The 23,315-nt window shown below is 36.5% G+C and overlaps 1 protein-coding gene across 1 annotated transcript in view; it reads left to right on the top strand.

The window, feature by feature from the left end:
• MEIKIN (meiotic kinetochore factor) overlaps positions 1–23,315 on the top strand; it is a gene marked incomplete at both ends in the record, with an annotated part of 141,700 nt that overhangs the window by 65,539 nt on the left and 52,846 nt on the right. Inside the window, one exon of the mRNA XM_082650317.1 lies at positions 6,319–6,438. Within this exon, the coding sequence (XP_082506443.1) occupies positions 6,319–6,438 (120 nt within the window). The remainder of the gene's footprint in view (positions 1–6,318; positions 6,439–23,315) is intronic.

Here is a 23,315-nt window from a genome sequence, read left to right as displayed (position 1 = left end):
ATCATTTCCTTCATTTCTTTTTCATTTATTTCTGATCTGATCTATATGATTTCTTTCCTTCTGCTATCTTTGGGTTTTTTTTGTTCTTCTTTCTCTAATTGCTTTAGGTGTAAGATTAGGTTGTTTATTTAAGATGTTTCCTGTTTCTTAAGGTAGGATTGTATTGCTCTAAACTTCCCTCTTAGAACTGCTTTTGTGGCATCGCATAGGTTTTGGGTCTTGTGTTTTCATTGTCATTTGTTTCTAGGTATTTTTTGATTTCCTCTTTGATTTCTTCAGTGATCTCTTGGTTATTAAGTAGTGTATTGTTTAGCTTCCATGTATTTGTATTTTTTACAGATCTTTTCCTGTAGTTGATATCTAGTCTCATAGCGTTGTGGTCGGAAAAGATACTTGATACGATTTCAATTTTCTTAAATTTACCAAGGCTTGATTTGTGACCCAAGATATGATCTATCCTGGAGAATGTTCCATGAGCACTTGAGAAAAATGTGTATTCTGTTGTTTTTGGATGGAATGTCCTATAAACATCAATTAAGTCCATCTTGTTTAATGTATCATTTAAAGCTTGTGTTTCCTTATTTGTTTTCATTTTGGATGATCTGTCCATTGTTGAAAGTGGGGTGTTAAATTCCCCTACTATGATTGTGTTACTGTCGAGTTCTCCTTTTATGTCTGTTAGTATTTGCCTTATGTATTGAGGTGCTCCTATGTTGGGTGCATAAATATTTACTATTGTTATATCTTCTTCTTGGATTGATCCCTTCATCGTTATGTAGTGTCCTTCTTTGTCTCTTGTAATAGTCTTGATTTTAAAGTCTATTTTGTCTGATATGAGAATTGCTACTCCAGATTTCTTTTGATTTCCATTTGCATGGAATATCTTTTTCCCCCCCTCACTTTCACTCTATATGTGTCCCTAGGTCTGAAGTGGGTCTCTTGTAGACAGCATATATTCGTGTCTTGTTTTTGTATCCATTCAGCCAGTCTGTGTCTTTTGGTTGGAGCATTTAATCCATTTACATTTAAGGTAGTTATCAATATGTATGGTCCTATTACCATTTTCTAAATTGTTTTGGGTTTGTTATTGTAGGTGTTTTTCTTCTCTCGTGTTTCCTGCCTAGAGAAGTTCCTTTAGCATTTGTTGTAAAGCTGGTTTGGTGGTGCTGATTTCTCTTAGCTTTTGCTTGTCTGTAAAGGTTTTGATTTGTCCATCAAATCTGAATGAGATCCTTGCTGGGTAGAGTAATCTATGTTGTAGGTTTTTCCCCTTCATCACTTTATATATGTCCTGCCACTCCCTACTGGCTTGCAGAGTTTCTGCTGAAAGATCAGCTGTTAACCTTATGGGGATTCCCTTGTGCATTATTTGTTGTTTTTCCCTTGCTGCTTTTAATATGTTTTCTTTGTATTTAATTTTTGACAGTTTGATTAATATGTGTCCTGGCGTGTTTCTCCTTGGATTTATCCTGTATGGGACTCTCTGTGCTTCCTGGACTTGATTAACTATTTCCTTGCTCATATTAGTGAAGTTTTCAACTATAATCTCTTCACATATTTTCCCAGTCCGTTTCTTTTTCTATTCTTCTTCTGGGACCCCAAAATTCGAATGTTGGTGCGTTTAATGTTGTCCCAGAAGTCTCTGAGACTGTCCTCAATTCTTTTCATTCTTTTTTCTTTATTCTGCTCTGCAGTAGCTATTTCCACTACTTTACCTTCCAGGTCACTTATCCGTTCTTCTGCCTCAGTTATTCTGCTATTGATCCCTTCTAGAGTAGTTTTAATTTCATTTTTTTGTGTTGTTAATTGTTGCTTGTTTCCTCTTTAGTTCTTCTAGGTCCTTGTTAAACGTTTCTTGTATTTTCTCCATTCTATTTCCGAGAGTTTGGATCATCTTTACTATCATTATTCTGAATTCTTTTTCAGGTAGACTGCTCTTCATTTGTTAGGTCTGGTGTGTTTTTACCTTGCTCCTTCATCTGCAGTGTGTTTCTCTCTCTTCTCATTTTGCTTAACTTACTGTGTTTGGGGTCTCATTTTCGCAGGCTGCAGGTTCGTAGTTCCCATTGTTTTTGGTTTCTGCCCCCAGTGGCTAAGGTTGGTTCAGTGGGTTGTGTAAGCTTCCTGGTTGAGGGGACTAGTGCCTGTGTTCTGGTGGATGAGGCTGGATCTTGCCTTTGTGGTGCGCAGGTCCACGTCTGGTCGTGTGTTTTGGGGTGTCTGTGGCCTTATGATGATTTTAGGCAGCCTCTCTGCTAATGGGTGGGGGTGTGTTCCTGTCCTGCTAGTTGTTTGGCATAGGGTGTCGAGCACTGTAGCTTGCTGGTCATTGAATGGATCTGGGTCTTGGCATTGAGATGGAGATCTCTGGGAGATTTTCACCATTTGATATTATGTGGAGCTGGGCGTCTCTTGTGGACCAGTGTCCTGAACTTGGCTCTCCCACCTCAGAGGCACAGCCCTGATGCCTGGCTGGAGCACCAAGAGCCTTCATACACACAGCTCAGACCAGGTATGTGGGGAGTTTCTTGCCTTTTGGGAGGTCTGAGTTCTTCTGCCAGCATTCAGTAGGTGTTCTGTAGGAGTTGTTCCACATGTAGATATATTTCTGATGTATTTGTGGGGAGGAACGTGATCTCCACGTCTTACTCCTCCACCATCTTGAAGCTCCTCTCTCTCCTTGTGTTTTGATTTGTATTTCCCTAATGGCCAATGATGTTGAGCATCTTTTCATATGCTTATTAACCATTTTTATATCTTCTTTTGAGGAGTGTCTTTTCAAGTTCTTCACACATTTAAAAAATCAGGTGGTTTATTTTTTTGTTGTTCAGTTATAGGAGTTCTTTATATATTCTAGATATTAACCCCTTATCAGATATATGGTTTGCAAATATTTTCTCCCATTTTGTGGGTTACCTTTTCATTCTGTTGATAGTGTCCTTTGATGCACAAAAGTTTTAAATTTTTATGTAGTCCAGTTTATCTTTTGTTGTTGTTGTTGCCTTCGCTTTTGTGTCATATCCAAGAATTCATTATTAAATGCAGTGTCATGAAGGTTTCTCCCTGTGTTTTCTTCTAAGAATCTATAATTTAGCTCTTACCCAGCCAGGGTTCTTCTTAGGTTCAACTAAACAGCAGGTATACAGCTGTTTAGGTATACAGCAGGTATACAGTAGAGCAGGAGCAGATGTTCCTCTTCAGCAGGAGCAGTCCTCACAGAAGTCCATGTAGTAGCTTATATAGCAGTCTGGGGACAGCTCAGATACAAGGAGATGAGATCCAGTATCTTTTGTAATAACACATAGGCGCAGCTTCCAGGGTCCCCACAAGGGATATGCCTAATTACAAGAGTCCGGGAAGCCCAAAATATGGTGCCTTTTCTAGTATTTATTTACTTATAGTGTGCGTATAGTTCCTCCCAGTCCAGATGCAATTTCTCAATCAGATACCATTTTTACCCTAAGCAATGTTACCTAGTAATACAGTTGACATTCTTACCTTTATCCTAGTGGAACAGAGTTGGAGAGTTAACCAAAGATCACTTTTTCAAGATGGGGAAAAGATTTCTGTAAGCACTCTGCTCATAATCTTTCCAGTGTTCTAAAGATTAATACTTTTTCCAGAAAATGACTTTCATTTTTTATTCATTTTTGTTTTATATTTTGGGTTAAAATGTATATATGAGAAATAAGTGTTTAAAAATGAGTTTTTTCCCCTGCAAAACTAATCTTTTGACTATTTTGTAAATACCAACATCTTTTTAAAATTAAGCTATAATTCACATTTTATAAAATTCACCTTGCTAAAGTGTGAATTCAGTGACTTTTAGTATACTCAGAAGGTTGTGCAGCCGTTGACCCCTAATTTAGGAACATTCAGGAACATTTTTAGGAACATTTTTCATCACCCCCTTAGCAGTCACTTACCATTCCCCCCATCTCACCCTTCAGCTCCTGGAAATTACTAATCTACTTTCTGTGTTTTTAGGTTTGCTTATTAATAAGTGGCCATTTCGTATAAATTGTATCATACAGTATGTGGCCTTTTTGTGTCTAGCTGCTTTCACTTATAATATTTTCAAGATTCATCCATGTTACAGCATTTATCAGTACCTTGTTCCTTATTTATGGCTGAATAATATCCCATTATAAGGATATACCACATTTTATTTTCTAATTCATCAGTTTATGGGCATTTGGATGAATAATAGTGCTATGAGTGTTCGTGTACAAGTCTTTGTATGGATATATGTTTTCAGTTTTCTTGGGTATATACCTATAAGTGGAAAAAGAATTAATTGGTTACATGGTAACTGTATGTTTAATACTTTTTTTGTGGTGGACTTTTAAAAACAGCTTTTTTGAGGTACAGTTCACCTATTTAGAGTATATTCACAAATATGTGCCATTATCACCCCAGTCAATTTTAGAACATTTTTATCACCTTAAAAACAAACCCTGTACCCTTTAACCATTACTATTATCCCCTTATTCCTCCATCCCACTATCTGGCCCCAAGCAACCACTAATCCGCTTTCCATCTCAGTAGATTTCCTGGACATTTTATATGAATAAAATCATATAATATGTAGTCTTTTGTGACTAACTTCTTTTACTTAGCATAATGTTTTCAAGGTATCAGTACTTCTTTCCTTTTCATGGCCAAACAATATTCTATTGTGTTCATGACCATTTGGGTTATTTCTGCCTTTGGACAATTATGAATAAAGCTGCCATAAACATCCAGGTACAAGCTTTTGTGTGGATATATGTTTTCATTTCTCTTGAGTGTATACCTAGAAGTAAAATTGAAGGGTTATAAGGTAACTCTATGGTTGGTCATTAGAGGAGTTGATAGACTGTTTTCCAAAGTGGTTGAATAGTTTTACATTCCCAGCAGCAGTGTATGAGTGTTCTGATTTGTCTATATTCTTACCAACACTTACTATCATCTATCTTTTGGGGTGTGAAGTTGTATCTCATTGTGATTTTGTAATGGAGCTTATTGGCCCTTTGTATATCTTCTTTGGAGAAATGTCTACTCAGATCCTTTGCTCATTTAAAAGTTAGCTAATTGTCTTCTTATTGTTGAGTTGTAAGTGTTCTTTATATGTTCTAGATACTAGACCCTTATCAGATAAAGGATTTTCAAATATTTTCTCCCATTCTGTAGGTAAATACCAGTGTCTTTTAATAAATAAAAATACTTTTGAGAACACTTAATGGCTTAACATTTTAAGGTTTACATTTTGTTACCAAATGAATCTGAGACTAATTGCCCTTTGGTTCTTCTACACCAAATGAGGCATATAGATTCCCCTCAATTCCAAGCTGTCATTCCTTGGCTGACTACACTGAAAGGAGGCCAGTTGACTCAAGGACTTCTGGAGATTTTCATTTTCTAGGGCCTCACTTTAATGTGACGTTCCGAACACTGTTTCAAGATACACATTGATAGGCCTGAAGTTGTTCTGTCCTCCTACAAGGAAGAGGAGCTAGGCAAAGGCAGATGCCCCCCACTCCCTACCCAGCGCAGTTGATAATTCATTTTGGGCACATCTACATGTGGTGTAGCCTAGGTTCAGGCCAGACCTAGTCTGATCTGGATAGTCAACATGACAAAGCTTCTTAGAATCCCAAACTAAAGAGTATGGATCATGACTTTGGTTTTAAATATTTTGAATTTGATGTAGAAATATGTGGTGATTTAAGTAACCTGATAATGATATGATTATGGTGCTCAGGAAAGAGATAGAGATTTAAAAATCTCTAGTGTACAATTGGTAGGCAAAAAGAAGGCAAGAGTAGAACACTGGGGAAGGCTGACAGTTGAGGGAAGAGCAGGAGAAATTATTCCATGAGGTGTAGTTGCTGGGTATGTGAATTTCATTTAGTAGGTACTTAATATATAAAAATTAAATTGTACTTTAGCAAATGAAAATTCCTATTTAAAAAATAATTTTTTAAATTCCTATTTAAAAAATAATATATAAAAATTAAATTGTACTTTAGCAAATGAAAATTCCTATTTAAAAAATAATTTTAAATTTAAATTATTATTTAAATAATAATTTCAAATAATACAAGGGTAAAGAGCCTTGTATTCTTCTTTATAGATTCACTTGTTCCCAGTTAAACATGCATCTTTTGAAGAAGTATTTCTAAATATCAACAATTATATGAATTCAGATAAAATTATTCATATGTCAAGTTCACAAGAAAATCATTCTATTGAGAGAGTAGTTCAACTTTCCTTTAATTAAAAATATTGTTTTTGCCACATTGAGCTTCTACAAAAGAGTAATATATTCTTTTATAGATTGATTTGTCCTCAGTGCAAAAAACATCTTTTGAAGAACTGTTTCCAAATGTCAGCAATTATGTTAATTCAAATGAAATTGTTCCTGTGTCAACTTTGCAAGAAAATTCTTCAAATGAGGTAGTATTTTCAAATTTTCCTTCACTTACTAAAAGAAATAATTACTGTTATATTGGATACTTTGTATATGAGATACTTTAAGAGATCTGTAACTCAGTTGAGGCTAACATCATCTACATGTGGAGTCAGCTATCAGATATAATTCCAAATAAAGGATATTAGGCTGCCACAGCCAAAACACTTTGCATCATCAGGACCTAGGGATATTAAACAATTAGAGGAAATAGTATTATCCTACTTGAATCCAAAACTCAGTTTTTGTCTGTGCATATAAATTGTAGACATCAACCTAGTTGTGTTAGAATGAATATATGGAAGTACTATGATCCACGAATAAAACTCATAACTCTAAGGGCCATGGGGTGTGGGGTGGGAGTAAAGAAAGAGGATGACCAGAAAAAGAGAGAAGAACAGAAGAGAGAGAGGGAGAGAGAAAGAGACAGAAAGAAGGGGAGAGAGGGCAGACAAGAGAGACAGAGATAAAGAATAAGACAAGAAAGAGGCAGAGAGAAAAAGAAATTAAGAGGCAGAACTTAGGGGTGGGCAGTGGTTCATTGCAGCTAGATCTTTTCACTGTGACCCTGGAGTGAAGGCGGGGATGCAGGTGGTGAGGAGAAAGCTGGAGATGAGATTGTAGAGATCAACAGGGGCCAGTATCAAAGAGCGTCTTATAATCCATGTTAAGGAATTTGGATTTTTTCTTGAGGGGGGGCTGGTAAGGGATTGTAAACAGGATATATCAAATGTTCTTGTATAAAGTTTATTTTGGCTCCAGGGGTGGAGAGCAGATTGTAAAAGTCTGAGACTAGAGGCATCTTGAGGGATAATCTTCAGAGAAAGAGAGTAAGAGAAAGAAAGAATATAGGGTAAGAGGCTTAAGGATAGTAAAAATAGTTTGAAATAGGAGTTTGGGGGAATGGAAGAATTAGGGAAACCAAGATTATAGCCCATTGTTGAGATCCCAGTTGAAACTAAGAACTATTGCCTTTTTTTTTTTTTTTTTTTGCGGTACGTGGGCCTTTCACTGTTGTGGCCTCTCCCATTGCGGAGCACAGGCTCCAGACGTGCAGGCTCAGCGGCCATGGCTCACGGGCCCAGCTGCTCCACGGCATGTGGGATCTTCCTGGACCGGGACACGAACCCACGTCCCCTGCATCGGCAGGCGGACTCTCAACCATTGCGCCACCAGGGAAGCCCAGAACTATTACTTTTTTAAAAAAACGTTCTTTATTGAGGTATAATATAATTGACATGCAATAAACTGCACATATTTAAAGTGTGCAATTTAGAAGTTTTTACGTATGTAAGCACCTTTGAAACAACCACCACAATCAAGATAGTGAAAATATCCATCACCAAAATTTCCGCCTACCATTTTATAATTTCTTTCTTCCTGCCCCACCCTCTGCTCCCTAAGAAACTACTGATCTAGTTACTGTCATTATAGATTGGATTTTGGAGGAGGGGGGGGGGGTGGGAGGGGGAGGGGGAAGGGAGGAGGAGAGGGAGAGAGAGAGAGAGAGAGAGAGAGAGAGAGTTTTTTGGTCTGGCTTCTTTTACTCAGCATAATTATGAGATTCAGCCATGTTGTTGAGTGTATCAGTAGTTTGTTCCTTTTTATTGCTAAGTAGTATTCCATTGCATGGTGTACCATAATTTAACCGTTCACCTATTTATGGACATTCAGATTGTTTAGCTGCTGGGAACATTTGTGTACAAGTATTTGTATTGACAAAGAATCTCTCCTTGATCAAACTTGAGTTAGGCTACTCTGAGCCCTCTTCTCAACTTGGCCTTGACCTTGGGCTTCCGCATCCATCCTTGAATACATTTTTAGCAAGAATTCTGCTACGTCAGTTTAGAGAGAGTCCCCCACCCCTGATACCTGATCACCCTGGCTGCCTTTAGCAGCCTGGCCTATTAAGTCTAATTCGGTTCCTGGACCCAATTCCAACGAGTGTGCAATGAGGAGGGTTTCCCCACACATCCAGCAAGCGATGCTCCAGGCACCAGCTGGGTATCATAGATTTCAACCCAATTCTGACACTATCTACCCAGAGATAGCATCAGATTCCGCAGATAAAGGACTCCGTCCCACAGGAACACCTTCCACTTCAGACACCAATTGCAAGCCCAGGTTATTATCTATGTTTCTGACAGACTGGCTACAAATTGGAGGTTCCTATGACCCCGTTCTTGGACTTCAGACTCCAGTCACAAGTCCAGGTTGTTACATTTACTTCTGACTTACTGGCTATAAATCAGAGGTTCTCACAACCCTCTCCTTGGGTTTGATTAATTTTTTAGAGCAGCTCACAGAACTCAGAAAAACATTTACTTACTAAATTACTGGTTTATTATAAAAGGATATAATTAAGGGACAGCCAGATAGAAGACACGCATAGGGCAAGGTATGAGGAAAGGGTGCAGAGCTTCCATGCTTTTTCTTGGAGTGCCATTCTCCCCGAATCTCACCAACCCAGAAGCTGTTTGAACCCTGTACTTTTGGAGTTTTATGGAGGCTTCATTACACAGGCCTGGTTGATTAAATCAATGGTCATTGGTGATTCATTCAACCTCTAGCTTCTCTCTCTTCCCTTATGAGGAGAGGTTATGGTGTGGGCCTGAAATTTCCAACCCTGTAATCACATAGCTGGTTTCCCTGGCAACCAGCCCATCCTTTTTTTTTTTTAAATTAATTAACTTATTTATTTATTTTTTGGCTATGTTGGGTCTTTGTTGCTGCACGCAGGCTTTCTCTAGTTGTGGTGAGCGGGGGCTACTCTTCGTTGCAGTGCGTGGGCTTCTCATTGTGGTGGCTTCTCTTGTTGCAGAGCACGGGCTCTAGGTCCGCGGGCTTCAGTAGTTGTGGCACGTGGGCTCAGTAGTTGTGGCTCGCAGGCTCTAGAGCACAGGCTCAGTAGTTGTGGCACACAGGCTTAGTTGCTCAACGGCATGTGAGATCTTCCCAGACAGGGCTCAAACCTGTGTCCCCTGCATTGGCAGGCGGATTCTTAACCACTGCACCATCAGGGAAGTCCCTTATCCTTACGTGCAGTTCAAAAGTCACTTTATTAATGTAACAAAAGATACCTCATTGCTCTCATCACTTAGAAAATTCCAAGGGTTTTAGGAGCTCTATACCAGAAATGCGGGCAAAGATCAAATATATATTTCCTATCGTAAATCATAGTATCACAGATCAGTTTAGCAAGAATCCCTGTACCCTTGATGTCTCCTCATAGCAGTTTTCCATCCTCTGATGACTTCACTCTCTTCATTGGCTATAAATCCCCAGCTGTCTTTGCTGTATTTGGAGTTGGACCCAATCTCTCTCTGCTATTGCAGTACCCCTATTACAATAGTTTTGAATAAAGTCTTCCTTATTGTTTTAACAAGTATCAGAATATACTTTCTTTTACAGCATGGCTGTATATTTTCTTTCCTCTTGGGTAGATATCTAAGAGTGGAAATTGCCAAGCTGTTTTCCAAAGTGGTTATACCATATTTTACATTTCCACTAGCAGTGTTTGAAACATGTAGTTGCTTGTGAACAGTGTCATTTGAAGAATATAAATTTTTAACTTCAACAAAGTCCAACTTGTCAGTTTTTTAATGAGGTGTGCCTTTGTTGTCATATCTAAGAAATCTTTGCCTAACCCAAGGTCACAAAGATATTCTATGTTTTCTTTTTTTTAAATAAATAAATTTATTTATTTATTTTTGGCTGCATCGGGTCTTCATTGCTACATGCAGGTTTTCTCTAGTTGTGGCGAGTGGGGGCTACTCTTCGTTGCAGTGCACAGGCTTCTCACTGTGGTGGCTTCTCTTGTTGTGGAGTATGGGCTCTAGGCACGTGGGCTTCAGTAGTTGTGGCACGCATGCTCAGTAGTTGTGGCTTGTGGGCTCTAGAGCGCAGGCTCAGTAGTTGTGGCGCACAGGCCCAGTTGCTCCTCGGCATGTGGGATCTTCCCAGACCAGGGATCAAACCCGTGTCCCCTGCATTGGCAGGCAGATTCTTAACTACTGCACCACCAGGGAAGTCCGATCTTCTATGTTTTCTTCTAGAAGTTTTATAGTTTAAAGTTTTACACTTATGCCTATGAATTAATTTTTTTTAAAGGGAACGCTATTTATTTTTGGCTGTGTTGGGTCTTCGTTTCTGTGCGAGGGCTTTCTCTAGTTGCGGTGAGTGGGGGCCACTCTTCATCGCGGTGCACGGGCCTCTCACTGTCGCGGCCTCTCTTGTTGTGGAGCACAAGCTCCAGATGCGCAGGCTCAGTAGTTGTGGCTCACGGGCCTAGTTGTTCCGTGGCATGTGGGATCTTCCCAGACCAGGGCTCAAACCCGTGTCCCCTGCATTGGCAGGCAGATTCTCAACCACTGCACCACCAGGGAAGCCCTGAATTAATTTTATTATATGATGTAAGGTATGGATTCAAGTTCATTTTTTTGCATATTGACATTCAGTTATTCTAGCACCATTTGTGGAAATGCTATCCTTTCTTCACTGTATTGCCTTTGCATCTTTGCTGAAAAACAGTTATCCCTATATATGTATGGGTTTGTGTCTGGATTCTCTATATTGTTCCATTCATCTACTTGTTTACCTTTATGCCAATACCATGCAGTATTGAATAATGTGGCACTATAGTAATTCTTGAAATCAGATAGTGTTACCCCTCTAACTTTGTTATTCTTTTTCAGTTGTTTTGGCTGTTCTAGGTCCTTTGCATTTCTATATGAATTTTAGGATCAGCTTGTCAATTTCTACAAAAAAAGAAAAAAACAAAACCCTGACGGGATTTTGATTAAGATTGCATTGAATCTGTAGATTAATTTGAGGGTAATTGACATCATAACAAGATTGAGTTTCCCATCTTAAGAAAAAGGTGTATCTGTCCATTTATTTAGGTGTTTTTCAATATTTCTCCAAAATATTTTGTAATTTTTACTGTACAGGTCATTATTCTCACCTAATTTCAATATTTCATATTTTTGATGCTATTAATTTCAATTTCTCACTATTCATTGCTAGCATATAGAAATACATATTTTTTTGTATTTGATTATTATATTAGTCTTCTTGGGCTGCCATAACAAAACACCATAGACTGGGGGGGATTAAACAACAGAAGTTTATTTTTTCCCAGTTCTGGAGGCCAGGAAGTCCAAGACCAAAGTGCTGGCCTATTCAGTTCCTGATAGGGCTCTTTTCCTCACTTGTAGATGGCCACCATCTTGCTATGACTTCACATGGTCTTTTCTCTCTTTGCACAAAGAAAGAGAGGGCTCTGGTGTTTCTTCCTTTTCTTATGAGGGCACCAGACCTCTCAGATTTGGGCCTCACTCTTATAAACTCATATCACCCTCTCATAGACCCTATCTCCAAATACAGTCTCATTGAGGATTATGACTTCAACATATGAATTTTGTAGGGACACAAACCCTCAGTTCATAACAAAGGTACTGTAAACTTGCTAGTCTTAATTATTAGTAGTTTCTTCCCCTAAAGGTTCCATTAGACCATAGGCGATTATGTCATCTGTGAATAGAAACAGTTTTACTTCTTCCTTTCCAATATGGATGCCTTTTTTTTCTTGCATAATTGCATTGGTCCATCCTCCTGTACAATGTTGAGAGAGAGCAGTAGGGAGAGCAGACATCCTTGCAGTAGTTCACTATTAAGTATGATATTATCTGTAGGTTTTTCTTAGGTTGAGGAAGTTTCCTTCTATTCCTAATATGCTTGAGAGAGTTTATCAGGAATGGATGTTGGATTTTTGCCAAAGGTACTTCTTTTATTTAAAAAAAAAATTTTTTTTTATTCCAAAGGTACTTCTTGTGTCTTCTAAGGTGATCATAGGGTTTTTCTTTTTCAGTTTGTTAATATGGTGAATTGATGATGATTGTGAATTGAATATGATATATTGATTGACATTATGTTAAATCAACTCTGCATCCTAGGATAAACCCTACTTGGTTGTGGTGTATTTTTCTTTTTATATATTTTTGGATTTGATTTGCTTAAATTTTTGCATCATTGTTCATGAGGGTCTGTACTTTTATTTTCTTTTGATGTGTATGTCTGGTTTTGGTATCAGAGTAATGATAACCTCATAGAACAAGTCAGGAAGTATTCCTCTTCGATTTTTTGGAAAAGAGATAGTATTATTTTTGCCTTAAATGTTGGGTGGAATTCACTATTGAAGCCATCTAGGCCTGGAATTTTCTGTGTTGGAAGGAAATAAACTATAGTTACAACCTCTTTAGGGCTATTCAACTTATCTCTTTCTTCTTGAGTGAACTTTGGTAGTTTGTGTATTTCAAGGAATTTGTCCATTTTCTATAAACTTATTCATTTATTGTCAAATATTTATAATCTCTTATTATTCTTTAATATATTGGCATCTGTAGTAATGTAATCTTTCTCATTCCTGATATTGATAATTTGTGTTTTCTCTCTTTTTTTTTTTTCCCTGAACAATCTGGTTTCTGCTCTGATATTTTCTTAAGTCTGCTTACTTTGGGTTTAATTAGCTCTTCTTTTTTCACTTTCTTAAAGTGGAAGCTGAGGTCATTGATATGAGACCTTTCTTCTTTTCTAATATAGGTTTTAATGCTACACAATTCCTTCAACTACTGCTTTAGCAGCAACCCACAAGTTTTGACATGCTGTGTTTTCATTTTCATGTACTTCAAATACTTTCCACTTTCCCTATTTATTTATTCTTTGATCCATGGGCTTTTAGAAGTGTTCTATTACCCAAATATCTGAAAAATTTCCAGAGATATTTCTGTTACAGATTTCTGATTTCATTCCATTGTGGTCTGAGACCATACTTTATATGCCTAGAATCCTTTTAAATTTGTTGAGACATGTTTTATAACCAATATGGTTTATTTCGGTGAATGTTCTGTGTGTACTTGAGCATAATGTGTATTCTGCTTTTGTTGGGTAAAGTGGTCTATAAATGTCAATCAGGTCAGATTGATTGGTAATGATGTTCAAGTTGACTATATCCTTGCTAATTTTTTGCCTACTTGGTCTGTTGATTATTAAGAGGTATTGAAATCTCGTACTATAATGGTAGATTTCTCTATTTCTCCTTTTAGTCCTATTCTTTTTTGTTTCACATATTTTGAAGCTCTGTTACTAGGTGTATAAACATTTACAGTGTTTAGGATTGTTATGTCTTCTTGATTAATTCACCCCTTTATCATGAAAGACCTTATTTATCCCTGGTAATATTCTTTGCATAGAAATCTCCTTTGTCTGATACTAATATAGCTACTCCAGCTTTGTTTTGACTGTTGTTAGCATGGTGTATATTTTTACATCTTTTTACTTAAAAAAATTTTTAGAGAAGTCTTAGTTTTATAGCAAAATTGAGAGGGAGGTTCAGTGATCTCTCATATACTCACTACTTCCACACATGCAGAGCCATAACCATTATCAACATCATTCACCAGAATGGTACATTTTTTTTTACCAAGAATAAGCCTACATTGACATATCATAATCACCCAAATCCATAGTTTAAATTGGACTTCAATCTTGGTGTTGTACATTCTGTGGGTTTGGACAAAAGTATAATGATATTACAGGCATACCTCAGAGTTATTGCAGGTTCAGTTCCAGACCACAGCAATAAAGTGAATATCACAATAAAGTGAGTTACACAAGTATTTTCATTTCAAAAAACTTGCATATAAAATTATATGCGTATACAATTATATTTATACTATACTGTAGTTGTTTAAGTGTGTAGTAGCATTAAATCAAAAAAAATCTTAATTAAAAAATACTTTATTGCTAAAAAATGCCAAAACAATTATAATAATCAAAGTTCACTGGTCACTAATGACCATAACAAATATAATAATGAAAATATTTGAAATATGTATGAATTACCGAAATGTGACACAGAAACATGAAGTGAGCAAATGCTATTGGAAAAATGGCACCAGTAGACTTGCTGAACACAAGGTTGCCACAAAACATCAATTTGTAAAAAAATACAGTATGTGCAAAGTGCAATAAAGCAGAGAGCAATAAAACAAGGTATGCCTATAATTATAGTATTGTATAGTGTATTTTCACTGCCCTAAATATCCTCTGTGCTCTACCTATTCATCTCCCCTCACCTACCCCTGACAATCACTGATCTTTTAATTTAATTATCTCCATAGTTTTACCTTTTCCAAAATGTCATATAGTTGGAAACATACAGTATGTAGCTTTTTCAGTTTGTCTCCTTTCACTTAGTAATGTGCATTTTAGGTTCCTCCATGTCTTTTCAAAACTTAATAGCTCATTTCTTTTTAGCACTGAGTGATATTCCATTGTCTGGATGTTTATTTATCCACTCACCTATAGAAAGACATCTTGGTTGCTTCCAGGTTTTAGCAATTATGAATAAAAGCTGCTGTAAATATCCATGTGCAGATTTTTGTGTAGACATAAGTTTTCAACTGATTTGGATAAATACCATGGAGTGAAATTGCTAGATCAAATGGTAAGAGTATGTTTAGTTTTGTAAGAAATCACCAAATTATCCTACAAAACGGCTATACCATTTTGCAGGCCCACCAGCAAGGAATGAGAGTTCGTCTTGCTCCACATCTTCACCAACATTTACTGTTTTCAGTGTTTTGGGGTTTGGCCATTCTAGTAGGTGTGTAGTGGCATCTCATTGTTGATTTAATTTGCATATCCCTGATGTGAAAATATGATATGGAGCATCCTTTCCTATGCTTACTTGCCAGCTGTATATCTTCTTTGGTGAGGTGTCTGTTAAGCTTTTTGGCCCTTTTTTTTTTGCAGTACGTGGGCCTCTCACTGTTGTGGCCTCTCGCATTGCAGAGCACAGGCTCCGGACACGCAGGCTCAGCGACCATGGCTCATGGGCCTAGCCGCTCCGCGGCATGTGGGATCTTCCCGGACCGGGGCACGAACCCGTGTCTCCTGCATAGGCAGGCAGACTCTCAACCACTGCGCCACCAGGGAAGCCCTGGCCCATTTTTTAATTGTGTTGTTTGTTTTCTTATTGCTGAGTTTAACAGCTCTTTGTATATTTGGGGGATTTTTGTTTTGTTTTGTTTTTTTATTATTTATTTATTTGGCTGTGTCTGGTCTTAGTTGAGGCATATAGGCTCTTCGTTGCGGCTTGCGGACTTCTCTCTAGTTGTGGTGCATAGGCTGTAGAGCACACAGGCTCGGTAGTTGCAGCACACGGGCTCTCTAGTTGTGGTGCACAGGCTCCAGAGTGTGCAGGCTCAGTAGTTGCAGTGCATGGGCTCTAGAGCGTGCAGGCTTAGTTGCCCCCCGGCATGTGGGATCTTAGTTCTCCAACCAGGAATCATTAGTCCCCTGCATTGGAAGGTGGATTCTTAACCACTGGACCATCAGGGAAGTCCCTCTTTGTATATTTTGAATAACAGTCCTTTATCAGATGTACCTTTTACAAATATTTTCTCCCAATTTGTGGCTTTTCTTCTAATTCTCTTGATACTCCCTTTTGCAAAGCAGAAGTTTTAAATTTTAAGTAAATCTAGCTTATCAATTATTTCTTTCATGGATCATGTCTTTGATGTCACATCTAAAAAAAATCACCATACCCAAGTTCATCTAAGTTTTCTCCTATGTTGTCTTTTAGGAGTTTCATAATTTTGCATTTTACTTTTAGACCTGTGATCCATTTTGAGTTATTTTCGGTGAAGGTTGTAAGGTCTGTGTATAAATCCATTTTTTTTTGTATATGGATGTCCATTGTTCCAGCACCATTTGTTGAATAGAGTATTTTGCTTCATTGTATTTCCTTTGCTCCTTTGTCAAAGATCAGTTGAGTATATATGAGGGTCTATTTCTGGGTTCTCTCTTCTGTTCCATTGATCTATTTGTCCACTTTTTTGGACACTCTCATGATTACTATAGCTTTATAATAAGTCTTAAAGTTGGATAGTGTCTGTCCTCTGACTTTGTTCTTCTCCTTCAATATTGTGTTCTCTAATCTGGGTCTTTTGCCTTTCCATATAAACTTTAGAATCAGTTTTTCAATATCCACAAAATAACTTGGTGAGATTTTTATTGGGATTGTGCTGAATCTATAGATTAAGTTGGGATGAACTGCCATTTTGACAATATTGAGTTGTCTTATCTATGACCATGAAATATATCTCCATTTATTTCATTCTTTTTTGATGTCTTTAATCAGAGTTTTATAGTTTTTCTCATATAGATCTTATGCATATTTTGTTAGATTTATACCTAAATAATTCATTTTGGGGGGTGCTAATATAAATGGTAATGTGTTTTTAATTTCAAATTCCAATTGTCCATTTTTGGTATATAGGAAAGCAATTGACTTTTGTATATTAACCTTGTATCCTGCAACCTTGCCATAATTGCTTACTATCTCCAGGAGTTTTGCTGTTGTTTTGTTGTTGTTGTTGACTCTTTTGGATTTTCTGCATAGACAATCATGTCATCTGCAAATAACAACAGCTTTATGCCTTCTTTACACTCTGTATATCTTTTATTTCCTTTCTTGCCTTCTTGAATTAGCAAAGACTTCCAGTACAATGTTGAAAAACAGTGGTGAGAGGGGACATCCTTGTCTTATACCTGATCTTAGTGGGAAAGTTTCAAGTTTTTCACCATTAAATATGATGTTAGCTGTAGGTATTTTTTAATAGATGTTCTTTAGCAAGTTGAAGAAGTTCCCCTCTATTCCTAGTTTACTGAGAGTTTTTAATCATAAATGAGTATTATATTTTGTCAATGCTTTTTCTGCATCTACTGATATGATTATGTGGTTTTTCTTCCTTAGCCTGTTAATGTGATAGATTGCATTAATTGATTTTTAAATGATGAGCCAGCCTTGCATACCTGGGTTAAATCCCACTTGATCTTGGTGTATAATTCTTTTTTATACATTGTTGCATTTGATTTGTTAATATTTTGCTGAGGATTTTACATCTATGTTCATGAGAGATATTGGTCTATAGTTTTCTTACTTGTAATGTCTTTTTTCAGTGTTAGTATTAGGATTATGCTGGCCTTGGAGAATAAGTTAGGAAGTGTCCCCTCTGCTTTTGTCTTCTGATAAAGATTGTAGAGAATTGGTGTAATTCATTCCTTAAATGTTTGGTGGAATTCACCATTGAACTCATCTGGGCCTGGTGCTTTCTGTTTTGGAAGGTTATTCATTATTGATTCAATATCTTTAATAGATATAGGGCTATCCAGGTTGTCTTTTCTTTGAGTGCATTTTGGAAGATTGTGCCTTTCAAGGAACTGGTCCATTTCATGTAAGTTATCAAAGGTGTAGGCATAAAGTTGTTCATGGTATTCTTTTATCATCCTTTTAAATTTTGTGGGCTCTATTGTAGTATTGTCTTCTCTTTCATTTCTGATAGTAATAATTTGGGTCATTTCTCCTTTTTTTTCCTAGTTAGCCTGTATAGAGGCTTGTTAATTTTATTGACCTCTTCAAAGAACCAGCTTTTGTTTTTGTTCATTTTCTCTATTGGTTTTCTCTTTTCAATTTCATTGGTTTTTGCTCTAATTCTTATTATTTATTTTCTTCTGCTTACTTTGGATTTAATTTGCTCTCTTTTTTTGCTGTTTTCCTAGGTGCAAACATAGATTCTTTATTTTAGGTCTTTCGTCTTTTCTGATATGAATATTCAGTGCTATCAATTTCCCTCTAAGTACTGCTTTTGCTGTACCCCACAAAGTTTCATAGGTTGTGTTTTCATTTTCATTTAGTTCAAAATGGTTTAAAATATATCTTGAGATTTCTTCTTTGACCCATGTGTTATTTATCTCTAAGTATTAATCTCTAAGTATTTGGGGATTTTCCAGCTGTTTTCTGTTACTGATTTCTAGTTTCATTCCATTGTGGCCTATTAGCACATACTGTATGACTTCTATTATTTTAAACTTGTTAAGATATGTTTTGTTGCCTAGAATGTGATATATCTTGGTGAACATTCCATGTGAGCTTGATAAAAATGTGTAATCTGCTGTTGTTGGATGAAATAGTCTGTAGATATCCAATGTATCCAGTTGATTGATGGTGCTGTTGAGTTCGACTATGTCGCCCCTTGTTTTCTTCCTGCTGGATCTATTTCAGAGAGAGAGGGTTTTAAAGTCTCCAGGTACTATAGTGAATTTATCCATTTCTCCTTTCTGTTCTATCCATTTTTGCCTCATATAGATGCTCTGTTGTTAGGTACATACACATTAAGAATTTGTATGTCTTCATGAAGAATTGACTTATTTATCATTACATAATGCCCTGCTCTACCCCTTATAACTTTCCTTACTTTGGAGTCTGCTCTATCTAATATTAATATAGCTACTACTACTTTCTTTTGATTAGTGTTAGCATGTTATATCTTTCTCCATTTACTTTTTCTTTTAAATTTTTGTTGGAGTGTAGTTTATTTACAAGTTGTTATTCAATAGTTTCAGATGTACAACAAAGTGAATCTGTTATACGTATACATATATCCACTCGTTTTTAGATTTTTTTCCTATATAGGCCATTACAGAGTACTGTAAGTACAGTAGGTCCTTAATTACTGTACTATTAAGTACAGTAGGTCCTTAATAGTTATCTATTTTATATATATTACTGTGTATATGTCAATCCCAATCTTCCAATTTATCCCTCCCCCCCATACCCTCTGGTAACCATAAGTTTTTATTTTCTACATCTGTAACTATATTTCTGTTTTGTAGATAAGTTCATTTGTACCCTTTTTTTTAAGATGCCACATATAAGTGATATCATATGATATTTATCTTTTTCTGACTTACTTCACTCAGTATGACAATCTCTAGGTTCATCTTGTTGCTGCAAATGGCATTACAGTATTTCATTCTTTTATGGCTAAGTAATATTCCATTGTATATATGTACCACAACTTCTTTATCCATTCTGCTGCTGATGGACATTTAGGTTGCTCCCATGTCCTGGCTATTGTAAGTAATGCTGCAATGAATATTGTGGCACATGTATCTTTTCAAATGACGGTTTTCTCTGGATATATGTCCAGGAGTGGGATTGCTGGATCATATGTTAGCACTATTTTCAGTTTTTTAAGGAACCTCCATACTGTTCTCCATAGTGGCTGTACCAGTTTACATTCCCACCAACAGTGTAGGAGGATTCCCTTTTCTCCACAGCCTCTCCAGCATTTATTGTTTGTAGATTTTTTGATGAGGGCCATTTTGACTGGTGTGAGGTGATACTTCATTGCAGTTTTGATTTGCATGTCTCTAATAATTAGTGACAAGCATCTTTTCATGTGATTTTTAACCATCTGTATGTCTTTTTCGGAGAAATGTCTATTTAGATCTTCCACCCATTTTTTGATTGGATTGTTTGGTTTTTTTGATACTGAGCTGCATGAGCTGTTTATATATTTTGGAGATTAATCCCTTGTCGGTTGCTTCGTTGGCAAATATTTTCTTCCATTCTCAGGGTTGTCTCATAGGTTGTCTCTTTTCATTTTGTTGATGGTTTGTTTTTTGCTGTGCAAAAGCTTTTAAGTTTAATAAGATCCCGTTTGTTTATTTTTGTTTTTATTTTCATTACTCTAGGAGCTGGATTGAAAAAGATTTTGCTGCAATTTATGTCAGAGAGTGTTCTAAGTTTTCCTCTAAGAGTTTTATAGTATTCAGTCTTAACATTTAGGTCTTTAATCCATTTTGAGTTTATTTTTGTGTATGGTGTTAGGGAGTGTTCAAATTTCATTCTTTTACATGTAGCTGTCCAGTTTTCCTAGCACCACTTATTGAAGAGACTGTCTCTTCTCCACTGTATATTCTTGCCTCCTTTGTCATAGATTAGGTAGCCACAGGTGCATGGGTTTATCTCTGGACTTTCTATCCTATTCTGTTGATCTATGTTTCTGTTTTTGTGCCAGTTCCATACTGTTTTGGTTACTGTAACTTTGTATTATAATATAGTCTTAAGTCAGGGACTTCCTCCAGCTCTGTTTTTCTTTCTCAGGATTGCTTTGGCTATTCGTGCCCTTCTGTGTTTCCATACAGATCATAACATTTTTTTTCTAATTCTGTGAAAAATGCCATTGGTAATTTCATAGGGATTGCACTGAAACTGTAGATTGCTTTGGGTAGTATAGTCATTTTCACAATATTGATTCTTCCAATCCAAGAACATGGTACATCTCTTCATCTGTTTGTGTCATCTTTGATTTCTTTCATCAGTGTTGTATAGTTTTTTGAGTACAGGTCTTTTGCCTCCTTAGGTAGGTTTATTTCTAGGTATTTTATTCTTTTTGATGCAATGGGATTGTTTCCTTGATTTCTCTTTCTGATCTTTCATTGTTAGTGTATAAGAATGCAAGAGATTTTTGTGTATTAATTTTGTATCCTGCAACTTTACCAAATGCATTGATGAGCTCTAGTAGTTTTACGGTAGCATCTTTAAGGTTTTCTATGTATAGAATCATGTTATCTGCAAACAGTGACAGTTTTACTTCTTTTCTGATTTGGATTCCTTTTATTTCTTTTTCTTCTCTGATTGCCATGGCTAAAACTTCCAAAACTATGTTGAATAATAGTGGTGAGAGTGGACATCCTTGTCTTGTTCCTGATCTTAGAGGAAATTCTTTCAGATTTTCACCACTGAGAATGATGTTTGCTGTGGGTTTGTCGTATATGGCCTTTATTATGTTGAAGTATCTATGCCCACTTTCTGGAGAATTTTTATCATAAATGGGTGTTGAATTTCGTCAAAAGCTTTTTCCACATCTATTGAGATGATCATATCATTTTTATTCTTCAGATTGTTGATATGGTGCATCACACTGATTGATTTGCAGATATTGAAAAATCCTTGCATCCCTGGGGTAAATTCCACTTGATCGTGGTGTATGATCCTTTTAATGTGTTGTTGGATTCTGTTTGCTAGTATTTTGTTGAGGATTTTTGCATCTATGTTCATCAGTGATACTGGCCTGTAATTTTTTTTGTGATACCTTTGTCTGGTTTTGGTACCAGGGTGGTGGTGACCTCATAGAATGAGCTTGGGAGTGTTCCTTCCTCTGCAACTTTTTGGAAGAGTTTCAGAAGGGTAGGTGTTAACTCGTCTCTAAATGTTTGATAGAATTCGCCTCTGAAGCCATCTGGTCCTGGACTTTTGTTTGTTGCAAGTTTTTTAGTCACAGTTTCAAATTCAGTACTTGTGATTGGTCTGTTCATATTTTCTATTTCTTCCTGGTTTAGTCTTGGAAGGTTGTATCTTTCTAAGAATTTGTCCATTTCTTCAAGGTTGTCCGTTTTATTGGTGTATAGTTGCTTGTAGTAGTCTTTTATGATCCTTTGTATTTCTGCGGTGTCTGTTGTAACTTCTTTTTCATTTCTAATTTTATTGATTTGCGTCCTCTCCCTTTTTTTCTTGATGAGTCTGGCTAAGGGTTTATCAATTTTGTATACCTTCTCAAAGAAGCAGCTTTTAGTTTCAGTGATCTTTGTTATCATTTTCTTTGCCTGTATTTTATTTATTTCTGCTCTGATCTTTATGATTTCTTTCCTTCTGCTAATCTGGGTTTTGTTTGTTCTTGTTTGTTTAGTTACTTTAGATGTAAGGATAGGTTGCTTATTTGAGATTTTTCTTGTTTTTTGAGGTAAGATGTATTACTATAAAGTTCCCTCTTAGAACTGCTTTTGCTGCATCCCATAGGTTTTGGATTGTCATGTGCTCATTGTCATTTGTCTCTAGGTACTTTTTGATTTCCTCTTTGATTTCTTCAGTGATCCATTGATTATTTAGTAACACACTTTTTAGCCTCCACATGTTTGTGTTTTTTACAGATTTTTTCTTGTAATTGATTTCTAATCTCACAGCGTTGTGAGATGTGTTGGTATGACTTCAGTTTTCTTAAATTTACTGAGGCTTGATTTGTGGCCCAAGGTTAGATCTATCCTGGAGAATGTTCTGTGTGCAATTGAGAAGAATGTATATTCTGCTGCTTTCGGACGGAATGTCCTATAAATATCAATTAAGTCTGTCTGATCTAATCTGTCATTTAAGGCTTGTGTTTCCTTACTAATTTTCTGTCTGAATGATCTGTCCATTGGTGTGAGTGGGGTGTTAAAGTCCCCCACTATTATTGTGTTACTATCGATTTCTCCTTTTATGGCTGTTAGCATGTCCCTTATATATTGAGGTGCTCCTATGTTGGGTGCATATATATTTACAATTATCATATCTTCTTCTCGGATTGGTCCCTTGATCATTGTGTAGTGTCCTTCCTTGTCTCTTGTAATAGTCTTTTAAAGTGTATTTTGTCTGATATGAGTATTGCTACTCCAGTTTTCTTTTGATTTCCATTCATATGGAATATCTTTTTCCATCCCCTCACTTTCAGTCTGTATGTGGGTCTCTTGTAAACAGTGGGTCTTATTTTTGTATCCATTTAGCCAGTTGCATCTTTTGGTCAGAACATTTAATCCATTTACATTTAAGGTAACTATCCATATGTATGTTCTGATTGCCATTTTCTTAATTGTTTTGGGTTTGTTTCTGTAGGTCTTTTTTCTTCCTTTCCTCTTTTGTTGTCTTCTCTTGTGTTTCCTGCCTAGAGAAGTTCCTTTAGCATTTGTTGTACTGCTGGTTTGGTGATGCTGAATTCTCTTAACTTTTGCTTGTTTGTAAAGCTTTTAATATCTCTGTTGAATCTGAATGAGAGTCTCCTGGGTAGAGTATTCTTGGTTGTAGGTTTATCCCTTTTATCACTTTAAATATATCATGCCATTCCCTTTTGGCCTGCTGAGTTTCTGCTGGAAAATCAGCTGATAACCTTATGTGGATTCCCTTGTATGTTATTTGTTGCTT

This window comes from Grampus griseus, assembly GCF_964374135.1.
Source record: "Grampus griseus genome assembly, chromosome: 3".
NCBI classification, from domain to species: domain Eukaryota; kingdom Metazoa; phylum Chordata; class Mammalia; order Artiodactyla; family Delphinidae; genus Grampus; species Grampus griseus.
This window is presented reverse-complemented; position numbering and strand designations above follow the sequence as displayed.